This window comes from Trypanosoma rangeli, assembly GCF_003719475.1.
Source record: "Trypanosoma rangeli strain AM80 chromosome Unknown Tra_15.4_contig_00050, whole genome shotgun sequence".
In the NCBI taxonomy this organism is placed as follows: Eukaryota; Euglenozoa; class Kinetoplastea; order Trypanosomatida; family Trypanosomatidae; genus Trypanosoma; species Trypanosoma rangeli.
This window is the reverse complement of record NW_021705794.1, coordinates 32,015-47,426: the sequence shown is the minus strand read 5'-3', so window position 1 is coordinate 47,426 and position 15,412 is coordinate 32,015. Positions and strand designations below refer to the sequence as shown.

General features: G+C 57.1%; 5 protein-coding genes across 5 annotated transcripts, besides 20 other annotated features; all 5 read left to right on the top strand.

Annotated features, from left to right (window-relative positions):
• Positions 1-60: 60 nt before the first annotated feature.
• Positions 61-81: a microsatellite.
• A 256-nt stretch (positions 82-337) lies between these two features.
• Positions 338-368: a microsatellite.
• Positions 369-557: 189 nt separating this feature from the next.
• On the top strand, positions 558-1,388 carry TraAM80_02264 (uncharacterized protein; the record flags this gene model as incomplete). Its single annotated transcript, XM_029379275.1, has 1 exon — positions 558-1,388. One exon carries the CDS (start codon positions 558-560, stop codon positions 1,386-1,388), a length of 831 nt encoding a protein of 276 aa, XP_029240898.1.
• An 80-nt stretch (positions 1,389-1,468) lies between these two features.
• Positions 1,469-1,509: a microsatellite.
• A 394-nt stretch (positions 1,510-1,903) lies between these two features.
• Positions 1,904-1,929: a microsatellite.
• A 708-nt stretch (positions 1,930-2,637) lies between these two features.
• Positions 2,638-2,657: a microsatellite.
• A 152-nt stretch (positions 2,658-2,809) lies between these two features.
• TraAM80_02263 (uncharacterized protein) lies at positions 2,810-6,847 on the top strand (the record flags this gene model as incomplete). Its single annotated transcript, XM_029379274.1, has 1 exon — positions 2,810-6,847. The coding sequence occupies one exon, from the start codon at positions 2,810-2,812 to the stop codon at positions 6,845-6,847; it is 4,038 nt and encodes a 1,345-aa protein (XP_029240897.1).
• A 263-nt stretch (positions 6,848-7,110) lies between these two features.
• Positions 7,111-7,131: a microsatellite.
• A 410-nt stretch (positions 7,132-7,541) lies between these two features.
• TraAM80_02262 (uncharacterized protein) lies at positions 7,542-9,281 on the top strand (the record flags this gene model as incomplete). Its single annotated transcript, XM_029379273.1, has 1 exon — positions 7,542-9,281. The coding sequence occupies one exon, from the start codon at positions 7,542-7,544 to the stop codon at positions 9,279-9,281; it is 1,740 nt and encodes a 579-aa protein (XP_029240896.1).
• Positions 9,282-9,403: 122 nt separating this feature from the next.
• Positions 9,404-9,503: a sequence feature (A-rich).
• A 138-nt stretch (positions 9,504-9,641) lies between these two features.
• Positions 9,642-9,664: a microsatellite.
• Positions 9,665-9,817: 153 nt separating this feature from the next.
• Positions 9,818-9,842: a microsatellite.
• Positions 9,843-10,325: 483 nt separating this feature from the next.
• Positions 10,326-10,343: a microsatellite.
• A 104-nt stretch (positions 10,344-10,447) lies between these two features.
• Positions 10,448-10,469: a microsatellite.
• Positions 10,469-10,487: a microsatellite.
• A 93-nt stretch (positions 10,488-10,580) lies between these two features.
• Positions 10,581-10,627: a microsatellite.
• Positions 10,628-10,693: 66 nt separating this feature from the next.
• Positions 10,694-10,720: a microsatellite.
• A 58-nt stretch (positions 10,721-10,778) lies between these two features.
• Positions 10,779-10,818: a microsatellite.
• Positions 10,819-10,873: 55 nt separating this feature from the next.
• Positions 10,874-10,909: a microsatellite.
• Positions 10,910-10,996: 87 nt separating this feature from the next.
• Positions 10,997-11,827, top strand: TraAM80_02261 (SNARE associated golgi family protein; the record flags this gene model as incomplete). The annotated part of the gene is made up of 1 exon (XM_029379272.1): positions 10,997-11,827. The coding sequence occupies one exon, from the start codon at positions 10,997-10,999 to the stop codon at positions 11,825-11,827; it is 831 nt and encodes a 276-aa protein (XP_029240895.1).
• Positions 11,828-12,093: 266 nt separating this feature from the next.
• Positions 12,094-12,138: a sequence feature (GA-rich).
• A 348-nt stretch (positions 12,139-12,486) lies between these two features.
• TraAM80_02260 (uncharacterized protein) lies at positions 12,487-14,898 on the top strand (the record flags this gene model as incomplete). The annotated part of the gene is made up of 1 exon (XM_029379271.1): positions 12,487-14,898. One exon carries the CDS (start codon positions 12,487-12,489, stop codon positions 14,896-14,898), a length of 2,412 nt encoding a protein of 803 aa, XP_029240894.1.
• A 129-nt stretch (positions 14,899-15,027) lies between these two features.
• Positions 15,028-15,061: a microsatellite.
• A 63-nt stretch (positions 15,062-15,124) lies between these two features.
• Positions 15,125-15,175: a sequence feature (A-rich).
• Positions 15,176-15,288: 113 nt separating this feature from the next.
• Positions 15,289-15,308: a microsatellite.
• Positions 15,309-15,412: the final 104 nt, after the last annotated feature.

Below are 15,412 nucleotides of genomic sequence, written 5' to 3'. Positions count from 1 at the left end.
ACAGGACCGCCACCTCGCGCGCGTTCACAGCGTAGGGATTCCGCTGTCCTATCTTTCCTGTTTTTTTTCTTTTTTTTTTTTGTGAGTTCGTTTGCTGCTCTCTCGCAGTGTGCGTGTATGTGGGACAAATTTACTCTCCAGAGGGGGGACGCCGGGTGCACACCGCCCTGCACCGCCACCACCCCGTTGTTGTGCGCCTTCCCCTGTGTAGGAATAGGAGGGGGAAGACGGCAGTCAGGCGCAGCTTGTGTTGCTGTCGTTATTCTTGACTTTAAGGTTCTGCGCCGGTGGCTTCCCGGTCGCCATCACAGCGTCCTCTTTTTTCCAGTGTTTTCCTTTTTTTTTGTGTGTCTGTTGTTGTTGCTGTTTTATCTCCGCCTTTGCCGCCCTCTTCCGCCCTTTGCCGTCTTTGTGTGACACCTTTGTTTTCGGTAGAGGTCCGCGTGAGCGTGCGTTTCTGAGGTTTGCCCTGCTGCGCCTGTTCAGGAGCGTCTTTGTTGAGAGGGTGCCTGCTGCACACACACGCAGAGATTGGCGTGACGGGTGGTGGTGCGTGGATGCTTCCGCGAGAGGGTTCACGGCACACGCCCGTGCTCTCGCATCCTTACGGTGCGGAGACTCAGAGCGACTTTGCGCCGTCGTTGGTGGCTGCCTCTGTAGGTCCGAGTTGTCTCGACAGGCTCTACGCGGGGCGTTGCGTGTGCGACGGCACACGTGTCATGGGTGGGGAAGGTGTCACACCTGGTGCGGCACTTGCGCAGCCGTGGTGGCGACGAGGCGTGGGAGGACCCGCCCCGGCTTTTGGTTTTTCTTCATCCTTGCGGGCCGCGCTGTCGCCGCTGCCGTGCCCTGCCTCCGCGGCTTTCCCTCGCGCTGCGCGTGATGTGATTGGGGATTCGGATAGCCATTTGTCCCAGCACCGTGGCGAGGGGGTGGCGCAACGGTGGTGGGTGACACGCGACGCGGCCAACAGTGTGTGTGCATGGGGAGCGCCGGAGAGCGACCAGCCCATCACGGCGTGGTACCAGTTGAACTATGGCCTACCCATTTCCACGGACCCTGTGAAGCAACCGTATAACATCGCAGATGACACGGCTGCGCCGGACGCAACGACCGCGACGACATCATCAGTGAGGGGAGGTGCCGCTTCTGTGCCGCCGCATACCGCGTATTCGCTGGACGACTGGCCCTCACTGCCGGAGGAGAAAAACGCTGGGGTTCGAGCGGAGCTGCTGGCACTGCGCCGACGCGTAGATGCGGTGGAGGCCATCTGCCGTCGTGACGTCGCCAGCGACGAGGAGAGGCGGGGAGGGGGGTCGGCAGCACCGCGGCGCAGTGTTCGGTACCAGAGGCGCCCACCACGAGCTCGCCGCCGCCAACCTTCGTAGAAGCAGGCGCGGCGCCTGCAACATCCGTAACGGGACCGCTTGCGGAGGCACCGTCGCCACCGTCGCCACCGTCGCCACCGTCACCGCCGTCACCGCCATCACCGCCATCAACGCCATCACCATCCCCACCGCGCACGCCTGTGCGGTCTGACGGGATAACATTAGAACGTCTCATGAGAGCCGTGCGCCGGGCCCGGGAACGGGCAAAGGAACACGAAAGGCAGCAACTGCTTGGCTTATCGTTCTCGGCTCCTGAGGGATCATCTGGCTCGGCCTCGAAATTACACGCAACCACAGGAGGCGCGGTGCAGCGAGTGCCACCAAAGACGTAGGAGTTTCATGCAAGGCATAAGAGTGGTGTGAGAATTTTGGTGGCGCTCGTTTTCCTGTACTATTTTTTGCTTGCCTTGTGCATTTCTGCTGCGTGCTTAGCTGATAACTGTGATCTTCCGACCCGTCAGGGTGAAACTTACACCTATTGGTGTTTGTCTGTGTGCGGGGGTCTTTTTATTTCTTATATATATATATATATATATATTATTTGAGCTTTTTTTCTTGAGCTGCAGCAGCCTCGCCCCCTCCCCACTTGCGTGATAAGGCGACTTGGACCAGAGACCCGCTGTGCCTGTGACACCGTCTACATGCTTGGGCTTCCCTCTTTCCCCCTTGTTCCTCTTGCAGTGCCTGCGAGGCGGAGGGGCGAGGAGAATTATTGCGGCGCTACTGCGCCAGGAGCGTGCGTGGAAAACTACCGTGCGCTGCCAAACAACACACATGGACGCGGAGACAGCATCGATGCTTGCAGAAGACACGAGGCTGAATGTTCCTCGGCCTACATGTGAGACGCGTGCGACTCCCCCACCTCCCGCGGCGTCAGCGGTGCGGCAAGTCATTTTTTCAGGCTGACACTGCCCGGACTGGTGTTGTCGGGGAGAACGATGATCTTCTTGCAACGCGTGAGGTCATGGCGGTGTTGGACGCCTCCCTTGAGTCACGTCTCCTTGCCCAGTACAGGTAATTTTTCCGGGCTGAGGGCGAGGAGGATCTTGCGGCTTTATGCACGCTTTTGGGCTGCAACCTCGGCGATAGCTTCTCCCACATCCTTGTTCCCGGGTCTGCGCATCGCAGCAAGCTGCGGCACCAACTCCTACAGCCATAACCTCTATGAAAAAGGGGTTTTACCGTGCGAGAAGGAAGGAGCCCTTGTGTTGTTGTATCTGAGAGGGAGCTGTCCAGCACCACTCTCCCCTCTTCTTCTTCTGCTTCTTCACTGGAGTGAGAGATGCCACTCAGGTTCCTTGTATTTGTTTATTTATTTATTCTCTTTGACTTTCTTGCTGCATGTCTGCCTCTCTTTATTTTGTCTCACTTCCAAACTGTACGCTGTACATGGGGTGTTCTCTCTGCATGGTGTTGAAGGAATGCTTCCGCAACTGCAGGCTCACCCAGCCGGGGCGACGCGTGTGTGTGTGGGCGCCTCACATGTCTTGACGGGCGGCGTGGACGGCGTTGTGGCGCTTTACCCACAGAAGCGATGGCCGTCCTGCCATCATCTTTGGGCCCGCCAGTGTCACGATGGAGCTGTCACCTACGTTGTGCTGCATGCTGCGTTGGAGTTGGCGCTCTCTTGCGGCCGTGACGGCAAAGTTATTCTGCACGAGAATGTGCTTTCCACCTCCACCTCTACCTCACGCGTCATCTGCCGCGTGACGGGTGAAGTTCGCTGCGTTTTGTTTGACGCGGAGCGACAACGCGTGTTTGTCGCCGGCGACTCCCTGCGCTGTCTGCAGATGTCCCCGAGCGGCTGCAGTGTCCAGACGTTGGCGATGAATGTCCCCCATCCGCTGGTCAGCCTTGCCCTCTCGCCGTGCGGGAACCTTATTGCCGTGGCATCCGCGAGCGGAGCTGTAGGCGTTGTGTCTGCCTGGTCCTCCAGCAACTCCCAGGCTTCATCGTTGTCGCAAACGGAAACTGCGCCAGAGCAGCAGGCGGCGGTGGAACGGCTCAGGAATGTAAGTCTCATGCTTCAAAATGTTCTCTCCCCGACGGCGAAGCGGGACGACACCGTCGCCTACCGACTGTGCTGGGGCCGCGACGGGGAAGGCTCTCTGTTGCTGCTTGTCCCCGGTGTGGCGGAGTTCCGCGTGCTGCGGCTAGAGGAGGCCACAACACCGCCGTACAAACACCGCCTCCGGCACGTGGCTGGGATTGACAGTTTTGGCATGACAGACCTGCTGGGCGCCACGTGCTACGCCCTTTCCACCAATATCCTATGTGTGGTGCTTGCCGGCACCACCGGCATTGTCGTCGCGAAGATGGATGTCCGCAAGTGGGGCGTGACGCGTCTGCAGGGGCAGAGCTGCACGGAAGTGACGGATGCCCATGCGGATGCGGCGAGCGGTGATGTTGTTGTTGGGACGAGGGACGGCACTGTCACCTACCTGCGACGGGTGGCGCCAAAGGCGTTGGCCGCGAAGAGGATTGCGGACACTGGCGCTTTACCCACGGCCAACGGCGTCGATGGGTCCGTGAAGAAGAGGCAAAGGGAGGTGCTCTTAGACGGCAGCAGCAGCGTCAGAGGAGCTGACACAGGCAAGAAGAGGCATTTCGACAAGACTCAAAAGAAGCCTGCAAAAGATAACGATGATGATATTATCGGTGATAGCAGCAGTGGCGACGAGGAGGTTGGTGATAGTGATGATGACAGTGGGTCTCATTCCGCTTCCTCGTCCGCTTTGATCGCTAAGGAAGACTTCCGGCAGGTGGTGGATGACTTGAAGCGCACCAACCCACACTACAAGGACGACAGCAGCGAGGAGGAGCGACCCTCGCGGTGGCGGAAGCAGAACCCCAAAGAGGCACTTATAGCTGCTGAGGAGGAGTGCCGTAAACACCGATCCGTATTTCTTGACGACGAGGCAGAGGAGTCGTCGGATAACGCCAGTGACGGTGATGACACCATGGAGAGGGGGGAGGGCTACCGTCGTGGTGGCCGTGGCGTAGACGATGGGGGATCTTTGGTGGCGACAGATACAAACAGTTCATTGGCGTCATCGCATTCACTGAATGATGTGTCGATGCAAGCAGCAACTGCAGCTGGAGGCGGGGGTGCGACGACTGTGTTTGACTATTCCTTTCAAATTGGTGCAACTCCTGTGGGGGAGGAGGGGAGTTGCTACTTGGCGTACAACTCGGTGGGCTACATTCACAGCACCGCTGAGGGCACCACAATTCACTTCCATGACATGTCTATTCAGGCTGTGCGTATCTTGGAGCGGGGCACTATTTTGTTGGCTGCATTGAGTCCTGTGGGGGCCGCCTTTGTGTTGGCGCAGGACGCTGACATGGACAGCGTGGACGATACGCCGCGACTGACTTTGTACTACCGCACATTTGTCGCTATTGGGGCGCAATCGGATTGGCGTGTGCGATTGTACCCAGGCGAGACGGTTCGGTGCCTTACGGTCGGTATCCGCTACACGGCGGTCGCCACAAGCCGGTATCTACGTCTTTTTTCCCTTTCTGGGCTTGAGATCGCCGTGCTCAGCCTCTTCCCTCGCATTGTCACGATGGTGGGAACCAACAGCAGCAAGATTATGCACTCCTTCAAAGCCGACTTTGATCCCCTCGCGGTGTGCTACTTGGAGGGCGGTGGGGAGATGCGGCTGCAGGTGCTCGATGTGGGCTCTCGCTCTGTGGTGTTGCCGTCTGTAGTTGTTCCTCTCACAACGCAGCCGGACGGGAGACCGCACCAGCTGCAGTGGATGGGGTGGTCCGAGGACGGCCCGCTGCATGTCGCCGACACCGCGGGCGTGCTACGCATGTTCACGCTCAACTGGGGAGGGAGTTGGCTGCCAGTGCTGGACCCGCAGTGCATGACGGATCAGACGTACAATCTGTGGATATGGGGCGTCAGCGATGAGGCGGTATTTGCGTACCGCTCATGCAAGAGCGACCCGCCGTACCCTGTCGCCATCGCCAGTGGCCTACCCACAGAGCACGTGCGCCTGTTTTTGCCACTCACCCGCTTTGGCACGGAGAAGGATATGGTGACATGGGACCACCTGCTGCGACGCGAGGTGCGTACCGACGAGGTGAAGCGGCGCAGCAGCTTTTACACCGCCGTTATCGCCAAACACGACGCGCTGCATGACAGAAAAATTATTGAACTTTTTAAAACCACACTACAAGAACAACAGACGACCCGCGCCCTCGACCTCGCGACCCAGCTTGAGCTGCGAGACAACATTGAGGTATGCGCCAAGGAGGCCAACGCGCAGGGGCATGGGCAGCTGGTGCAGAAGCTACTCGCGCTGCTGGAGGTGCGGATGAAGGCGAAGAAGAGGCGTCGCTGCACCTTGCCGCTTGAAGGCTCCGTCGTTAGTGAGCGAGAGCGGGACATGCTGCTGCGGAAGCTGCTGGCGAAGGAAAATCCCGCGGCGGTAGCAGCGGCAGCGACCGCCACGGTGGGCAATGCCTACACAGGGGAGCCACAGCCAGTAGCGACAACGGCGGTAGTGGAGGCGAGTGGGCGCGTCTCGCAAGCGGCTGCGGTCGTCACCCCCGCGGTGACACCAGAGCGACGGCCAGCTGCTGGTGACGCTCCCATTGCAACCACCACCGCCGCCGCGGGTGTATCGAGACGGCATGTGACATTTACGGATCAGGTGGGGCCGTCACCTACAAAGCGGCCGGCGGAAGTCACGACCACCACGCCGCCAAGGAACGTCCTGGAAAGGGGGATGAAGAGCAGCAGCCCTCAGCAGCAGGGTCCAGCGATAAGCACGCCAACCCGCACGAAGCCACAGAACCCGTTCAGCAAACCTGCCAAGACGACGATGATAGCATTGACGAAGGCGCCGTCGGCCCAGCCACCACTGGGCAGTCGCTCTACGTCGTGTTTGGTGCTTGGCGACTCGCAGTCGTCGATTGATCTCGACTCGGTAGAGGGGCTAGAAAAGCAGCAGAAGCAGCAGTCGTTGCTTCCAGTGGGGAGTCCGCCAAGGCAGCGCGCCAACACGAAGGTGACCTCACCAGAGCCATTGCCCGCCACCACATCCAGCAACGGTAGCGGTGGCAAGGGAGGCGGCCCCACAAATGGCGGCAAGAAGGTGTCGCCGCCTGTGATGGACGCCGCCAATGAACCCCGGCGCACTGCCGTCAACCTTTTCTGCCCGAAGGCGCTGCCTGATGGCCGTCCCGCGGCGCTGCTGGCAGCCGCAGACACGACGGCGGGTGCCGTGGTGGACCCATTCCTTGACCAGTCCGAGAACAGCACCCCGGTCACTCTCGAGGCGCTGCTAGTGGATGTGGGCCACGAGACCTCGCAGGTCGGCGCCCCTCGCAGCGTCTCATTCGGGGAAGCGCTGCGGAAACGATACCTCGAGGAGGAAGAAGATGACGACGTGGACGGCGGTGACGGCGTGACGGATCTGGCGTTGCCGCGTATGGCGCATTAATCTCTCACCTGCTGAGGACTATGATGAGTAAAGAAACAACGACACGCAGAGCGAAAAAAAACAACAACAAAAAGAAAGGAGTAATCATGCGGGAGGATCAAGGCAGAAATGCCGTTGCTGGCATAACGGCAATCGCGTGGGGAAGGAAATGATAGCATAATTTCCATAGAGTGCCATGCATCATAGATTAGGAGGACAACCATACACAGATGAGGAAGGGATGAGTAGGCGCACACGTGGTGGGGAGGGTGCGAGGGGGAGAAAACAACAAGAACAACAACAACGTGAATGAGTGAAGCAAGAGGCGAAGTCAAAAAGATAAAAACAAGAAAAAACAACAACACATACTTAAGAAGAGAGTAAATGGAAAATAAGAAGAGTTAGAAGGAGAGAGAAATGGAGTTCTAACTTTCCAAGTTCTTTCTGTTTCAGTACAATGAGACATTAAGAGAGTAGCGTGCCATGATTTGCTTCCTACCTTATATAAATGTTTTCCTTCTGTATCGGCGCAGCTGCTTGGACTGTTTTCTTTGTGGTTTGCATCACCACACCCTTCATCTCTTCCTTTCTTTTTTTCCTCCTGCGTTCGTTGGGTGGGATGGCGGGTGACGGGGCTTGGCTGCATGCATGCACGTACGCTTATGTAGTTGGTTTAAGTGTGCTACGCCCGGGTTGGCACTGAGCTGGATTCGCCATGCTTCTCAAGTTGGTGTGTGATGACAGCTGTGGCTTTGTGCGGCGTCTGGGGGCGGCGGAGATGCGCGTCGGGTGGGTTGTTGAGGAGGACATTGCACTCTGCGACGCTACGCAGATTGCGGCGTTGAACGCAGCTATCAATGAGGCGCGCCGTGAGACGTGCGCCTCTACTCCCACCGCAGCAGCAATGGAGGTGCCGGGGCTAGGCGATTACGCACTTTTGATGGCCGCCTCTGGGCAGCCACTCGACGTGCGCCGCACCCCGAACGAGCTCGGCCTGCAGACTGGCGCTGCTTTGCAGCTTGTGTACACGGCGAAGCAACTGCACAACGAGGGAGGGGTCTCATTAAGTAATGTTCGCTCGTGGCCACGGCAACAGCAGCGACGCGAGCAGCAGAGCTCACCGCCAGCCGTCAACACAGAGGATGATACGGAGGAGGAGAATGATGAAGTTTATGCCTCGCGTGAGCTTGGGTGGTTTCCCTTTCTGCTGCGTCCACATGAGGGGGAGCCGCTGGTACTGATAAGCAACCCGCACACACCTGTGAGAGAGAGAGACGCGCATCCCAATGCGCGGCCGCTTTGCGAAACCTGCGCCGCCCTCGTTTCCCACGGTGAGGCCCTTCGCGTCGCCGTCGACGTCCACTACAAGCCGATGCTGATGCGCCAGGACTATCTTGAGATGTTTGTGGAGAAACTTGGCGGCGGACACCTGCGTCGTTGGCAGTCTCGCTTTATACAAATGTCGGAGAAGTCGATTGACTGGTTCGCAGAGAAGCCCAAGCCTGGGGTCAAGAGCCGCATTCACGGTCATCGCTACATTGTGCGGGACGGGGAGTGCCAGGTGGAGGCCCTGATAAATTGCCCTGACCCGGAAAAGTACTCCCACTGCAAGGACACGCATTTCAACTGCTTTGCAGTGGCCTTCCGCAATCCCAGCAAGACGTACTTTTTTCGTGTCAAGACGGAGGAGCAGCGGGAGCTGGCGGTTGAGTTTCTTGAAAAGTGCATTAAGCGTGTGAGGGATCGTGCCCCTGTGCATAACCCCGTCACATGGAAACAGCGGGTTGACCGGTTTCTTTGCAACGCGGCGCAGCTGGGCGAGCTGTACTCCACCCAACGCATGGCCATTGAGGCGCTGCAGATGCAGGTGCGCTTCCTAGAAGAGGAGCTTGCCGAGGCACTAGAACAGAAGCCAAAACTGCTGGCCGCCGTCGAGACGCAGACAGGTTATGTGCAGGCGCTATGTGGGGAGTTGGCCGGGTACGAGGCGAATCTTAAGCAGGCAAGGCAATGGGTGCGGGCTGCAGAGGCCCGCGTCGCCGAGGAGGAGCGGCTGCTGCAGGAGGAGCAGATTGTAATGGGAGAGGATATTCACAAGGTTGCTATCATAAAGCGGTACGCCCAGCAGCAGCGCGAAGCGACCGAAAAAAATATGGCGGAACTCCGTGTGCGGGCTGCGGCATTGCAGGAGGAAGAAAACACCGTTTTCCGCAAGTGGCGTAAACTGGAGGAGCGACACCGCGTTGAGCTGGAAACGTTGCCGCACAGCGGGTTGTACTCCTTCTCTGAGGACGGCGTCGGTGTTCCATCCGGCACCTCACGTCTCTCGATGGAGCTTGTGGCGTCCGTGGCACGACTCGCGCTCAACTCGGAACCGCCGTGCAGCCTCACTACCTCGTCGCTTTCACCGAGACGCCGATTGATGTACTCCACCAGCCGTGAACGGGAGCTCTAACGCGTGTTTTTTTTTTTTTGAAGGGCCCCAACGAGGGGGAGAGGGAAGCTGGCGAAGTTGAGTGCATCTCCTCCACGCACTGATTGCCGTCCTTTTTTTCCTCGCTGGGGTTGTCCCAGACTTTTGCGTGTTTGTTATGTGTGTGTGTTTTGTGTTTATTTATTTATTTGTTTGTTTGTTTGTTATCGTGTGCAGTACTTATTTGTATGTTATTTTTAGTTTTGGGTCAACGCACGAAGGGAGGTGAGTTTGTGCCTCTCTGCCTGTTATTAACGTGACCGCCTACTCACACGTACGTTTTATAGTCGTCTAGTACAGCGGTGTACGCCGTTGTTGCGACTGCCCTTATCGCGCTTCCGTTCCTCCCCCTCCTCCTCCCTCCTTCATGACGTTCCCCACCGCCCCAACTTATTTCCCCCTTCTCGTCGTGCCGTGATGCACACCGCCAGCCACGCATGCCATGGCTGCCGCATAGAAAAAGCTGCTTTGCCCCCGCTCCGTAGTCTTTTTCCCTCTAGACAATTTCCGCCATTTGGCCTCCTCCTCCTCCTCCTCCTTCCTTGGTTTGAAGAGGCCTAAAGGGTGTGTTTTGTTTTTGTTTTTGGAATCTGCCTGCGAGCGACTCTGCTGTCATGTTTATTTTGCCGCGCCACATGTAGTGGGCTCGTCGTCGTGTCGGGTGCATGCGGCGGTGCGTGGCGACCCCAAGGCAGTGGTGGTGGTGCAGCCGGGCCACGGCACTGGGGACAGGGGGATGCGGCATGGCGGTGCCGTTTGAGCAGGACGGCGCAGCCTCCTCTTCCGCATGCTGTGACAGACACGTGCAGCGGGTGTTGCAGGAGGACGACCTCCACACGGGAATCCGGCAGTGCATGGGGCGGAGCAACACGAAGTCCACGGCGCTGGGCTACGATGGCAGTATGGAGTGGATGAAGGGGGAGCTACTGGGCGGCGCTTCCTGAAGGCGCGGGGAGTGCGGAACTTCAGGAGACGCCTGGGGGTGACGTATATCGTTTACGCGCGAGGGAAATAGTCATCGACGCGTCTCTCTCTCTCTCTCTCACCGCACGCTGTGCGTTTACACCGGCGGTTGATGAGGAATCAGCACCGCACACAATCTGCCTGCCTGTCTGGATTTTTATTATGTGTTTCGTTCTTTTTTTTTTTCTTCTCTCTCTCTCTCTCTCTGTGTGTGTGTGTGTGTGTAGGGTGGGCGAGAGCCAGAGGAGTTTTTTCACTTTGCTCACACTTTTATCCGTAACAACAAGTTTAGAGGGAGCAGCAGGAGGTGACGGTTACGAAGATAGCAAAAAGAAAAAAAAACGAAGAATAATAAGAAAAAAAAACACACAAGCGGGATAGGTAGCGAACAGCAAAGCAAAACACACACAAGAGGCTTAAATACGTATACATATCTATCTATTTATATAGATATCTATACCACAAGAAATAAAAAAAAATAATAATATTTAACTCTAGTGTAATTGTAACCGGTATTATATATATATATATATATTTATATATATATATATTTATAGAAGGCGAAAGGAGCAATAACAGTCTCCTCTCTCTCCTCGTTTTATCTGCGTCATTGTGTGTGCGTGTGCGTGTTTGGTGGGGTCGTGTGTACGATACGGAGTGTGGCGCCCGTTTTGATGGAGGTGGGCGCAGAAGGGACCTCGACCTCATTCTTCTTAGCCAGCTTACTCGTCACTATGGTTGCCACGGCTCACGTTGCGGACCGCAGCGGGGTGCCGTCCCACCTGATCAAATTTGTTCTCATCATTATGGTGGTGGCGGTATTGATGATGTACTTCACGGGTACCTTTGCCCTCATGCGTGATATGAGGAGAATTGTGCAAAGTGACACGACCTCTCTGCGTTCAGCCGCCGGCATTGCGAAGCTCTGTAGGGAAATACAAACACTGGCAGCGAGCCAGCTGCCACAGATGGTGGTATTTATCACCGTGGTGTATCTCTTCCTACAAGCACTCTGCGTGCCCGGCACAGTCGCACTGAACGCTGTCATGGGGGCGGTTCTGGGAACCCTGTTGGGCGTGCCGTACTGCACTCTATTGGGGACTGTCGGCGCATCGTGCTGTTACCTTCTCTCTTCGCTGGTTGGGGTGCGTCTCGTGGAGCGGGTGGATGGACGCCTCATGAAGGGCAAGGGGCTGGCGAAGATACGTTTGCAGGTAAACCGATACCGCGGGGAACTGTTCGTGTACCTTCTCTTCCTCCGCTTCACCCCTATACTACCCAATTGGCTGGTGAATTTAGCGTCCCCCATCGTGGGTGTCCCGCTGCGGGTGTTTGCGCTGGCCACTTTTTTAGGTATTCTGCCGCAGACATATCTGACGGTTCGCTTTGGCGCCTTTGCACGCACGACAATGGGGAACAGTGGCCCGATTGTTTCCTTGTGGGATACACTGCTGCTGGTCGTCCTCGGTGTGACTGTCCTCGCCGCATTTTGGCTCAAGAAACGGCTTGCTGCCACGACGGGGCATGCCTCCGGTCTTCGGTCAGCTACCGCCATGGTGGTCTGAAACGCCGATACCCTCATACACTCTCTGTGTGTTACCCCTTTCTCCTCCCTATCCCTCTTTTGCTCGCTCGCTTGCTGCGGTGAGCATCGTTATTTATGCGTGCCTCCTGAACTGTAGGCATTCACGTACACCTTTGCCTGGGTAGTTGCCGTCTTGTACGTGCGTGTGGCGGCAAGAGGGAGGGACTTGTACGGCGTTGCAGCTTTAAGAAAGCAGCATCGATGGCAAATGTGGTAGCAGGAAGAAGAAGGAGAAAGAGGTCTGTGTTTCTCTCTTATTTTTCCTCTCTTTTTTTTTTTGTCTTTGTTTTTCCTTACACACTCCTCGTCGTTTGTGAATGGCGTTTTGGCCTGCAGCTGGTTTTGTGTTGCCTTGAACCACCTCCTTTTGGCGTCACATTTGTGGTGTTCATCACTTTTTTTCCCTTCTTTCCTTGCGTGTGTGCGTGTGGGTTGGATGAGTGGAGAGGCGGCGGCGAAGAATCCGCGGCGTGAACAGGCGCGTGCACGCACAACCACACAACTTCTCCACCAGGAGAAAAGTGGGGTGCCCATCTGCAGAGGACCAGCGGCGACGCGGCGGGAGGAGGAAGTTGGAAGGCAAAACAAAAAGAAAAAAAAGAAATACGGCAGCTGGTGACACGATTTGGTTTTGCCCACATGCCCATCCCTGGCGGTATACCAGCCATTACGCAGCACACCTCAGTGTGGGCCCCTGTACGGAGCGACAACTCCGCCTTCACTACGGCCGGCGGCGGTCATGGGAGGCGTAACAGCGATTCCCTGCCGGTTATTGGCTCCCCTGCCAATTGTGCCAAAGAAACCGTCAGCATGGTGCAGTCCGTAAACACTCGCTCGGCAGAGGCGAGGACCAAGGCGGAGCTGCTGCAGGTGATTGAGCAGCAGCGGAATGAAATGCAGGCGCGGACTGATAGCGTGAACGCCATTCAGAGAAATTTTGAGCGCTTGAGTGAAATGTACCGCGGCGACCATGCTGAGTTGGAGCAGTTGCGGGAGGAGGTTAAGCGCCTCCGCGAGCGGGAGGGTTCTGAAGAGAGTGAGCAGAAGGTGCACGCTGCCGTGCGGGCCGAGTTGGAGTCGCTTCTGAAATCCCACAAGAAGTTGCAGGAGGTACGACAACAGGAGCAGCAGACGTTTAGGAGTGACGCTGCGGTGGCGGAGCAGCAGATGGAGTCGCAGCTTCGACTGTTCACGCAGCTGCAGGGCGAGTGTGATGAGCTGCGACGCGTCAAAAAATACGGAGAGGAAAAGTTAGAACGCGCCACTGCGGATCTTGGCTACATAACACGACATGTGCTGCAGTTTCTGGAGGAGGTGCGATGCCGCGTGGCATCGTTGTCAGTGGAGAAAATCACCCATAGAAGGGGCGACACTGCGCTGGAGGATGGAGATGCCAAGCAAACCGTTAAGGCTGCCTTGGCTGACGCCTGGGATTCGGTTGATGCGGTGTGCATTGGCCTGCGCACGGCACATGCCTCGATGAACCAGATGGCGCAGGAGCGGGTAGAGCGGTGCAATGCGGTTGTCTCGAAAGTCGTGCAGGAGCTCGAGAAGGCGATGCGAGTAGCCGTGTCTGAAGGGGAGGCAGCCGCACGTGATGCGCTACATGCACAACAGCATAATCATTTACACGGGATCAGAAGGCAAACAGAATGTTTGCTTCTGGAGAAGGCGCAGGAGGAGCTCACCGTGGCGCATCGTAAGCTGCAGCTGCAGGAGAGGGCACACGACACCATCACCTCGGACCTGCGGCGCCAGGCGGCGGAGCTCAACGCACGCCTGCAGACCACACAGGAGGACTACGACACACTGCTGCTGCAACACCAGACAGATGTGACGACGCTGGGTGAGACGCTTCAGCAACAGATGCTACAGCTTCGGGAGGAGATGCGGCAATTAAAGGAACTGCATGCAGAGGAGGCGGAGACGCAGCAACGCCAGCATGAGTGCGAGCAAGAGAAGTTGGGGGCACAGTACGCGGCGGCTCTGCGGCAGGCGTTAGAGTCTACTGCAGCAGAGTACGAAACGAAGCATTTGCTCTGGCGGGATCGCATAGATAAAATTGGGACTAAACTCTGTCGACTTGCGACGATGACACGTGCCGCGCACAACCAGGTGAAGGAGGTGCGTGTAAAAAATACGGCGACGTGTGATCTTTTGCACACCTCACTTGCGCTGGTCAAAGGCGCCCACCACGAGACGCTCCTGCGAAGCGAGGCAGAGGCGCGCGAAGATTTGATGGAGTTAGAAAGGGTGCAGCGTGAGAGCCTCCTGCTGAGGTCATCGGACCACTGCAAGGCTTTGTCTACGACTGCAAAAGTAACGGCCCAACTGAGTCTCGCCGTGTCACTTAACGTGGTAGTGGCGGACGAGTCGGCGCAGCGCCTCGCGATTATGTCGAATGCCTGGACCACATCTCCCGCTGTGGCGTGCGAGCGGGCTCTGCACAAACTTTGGTTGCAGGAGGAGAGGCGGCTAGCGCCGAAGATGGCTTACCCTTTCCTCCCTGCGTCTCTGGCGGAGATGCGGGTGCAGTTGCAGGAACTGCGCCAAACGGCTTTGGGCGTGTCGCAGTGTATGCATGACATGCAGCAGGAGCAGGCGCATCTATTCGCCTCCACGCTAGAACGTGCCCAGCAGCTGGGTTTATCGTGGATGGCATCCACGGTGCTGCTTCATCAGAAGTGGCAGAAGCAGCAGGATGGCCAGGGAAGGGCAATAGCGGCACTGCGAGCGGTGATGGAGATGCTTATGGCGGCGGAGGGGGCGACAGAGAGCCTCTATTCGTGCGGGTTATGCATGCAGTTGTACCGCAACCCTGTAACATGTGTACCGTGTGGTCACACGTTTTGCAAATCATGTCTTTTGCTGCACCCGGAGAACAAAGCGCGGGGGAAGGGGGCGGCGTCGTACTGCCCGGAGTGTGGCCTGGCGTCGTGCAGCTCATTGGTGCATGTACGCGCCCTCGATACGCTCTCCGGCAACTTTAGCTTTAGAAGGAAGGGGGTGGAGGAACTGCAACGTGCACTCGAGGCATTGACAGCGTGCTGATTCCCCCATGGCAGGTGCGTTTTTTTTTTTACCCACCACCATCGCTGCACCAAATAAGCACGCCCATCCACCACCACGCGCATGCGTGCGGTTTTCTGTATTTACCTTTGCACTTGTGTGGCCGTTCTATTTGGATGTGTTTTTCTTTTGTTTTTGTTTTTTTCAGGCGCATGCGCGTTTGTCGGTTTGGCCCTTTTTTTTTTTTTTCCGAGCCACACGCCACTCGATTTATTTATTTATTTTTGTTGTTGTTTTTGTTTCGCTTTTTATTTTCATTCCCCGCGAAGGCACGCGAATGTATCGACAACCCCGCAACACGGCCGCTGCCGCAGCACGTGGCCCACCACCAGGCAGGCGAGCGACGGTTGAGAGGGCGCCGCCCCCTGGTGTGAGGAGGAGGAGGAGGAGGACTTCAGGGGGCCGAGCGCCACCTTCTCCCCGTTGTCGCCGAGAGAAAACCCCACACCTCTTGTGAAACTCACGGCCTCTCTGTGAGCGCCACGGGGGTGTGCCG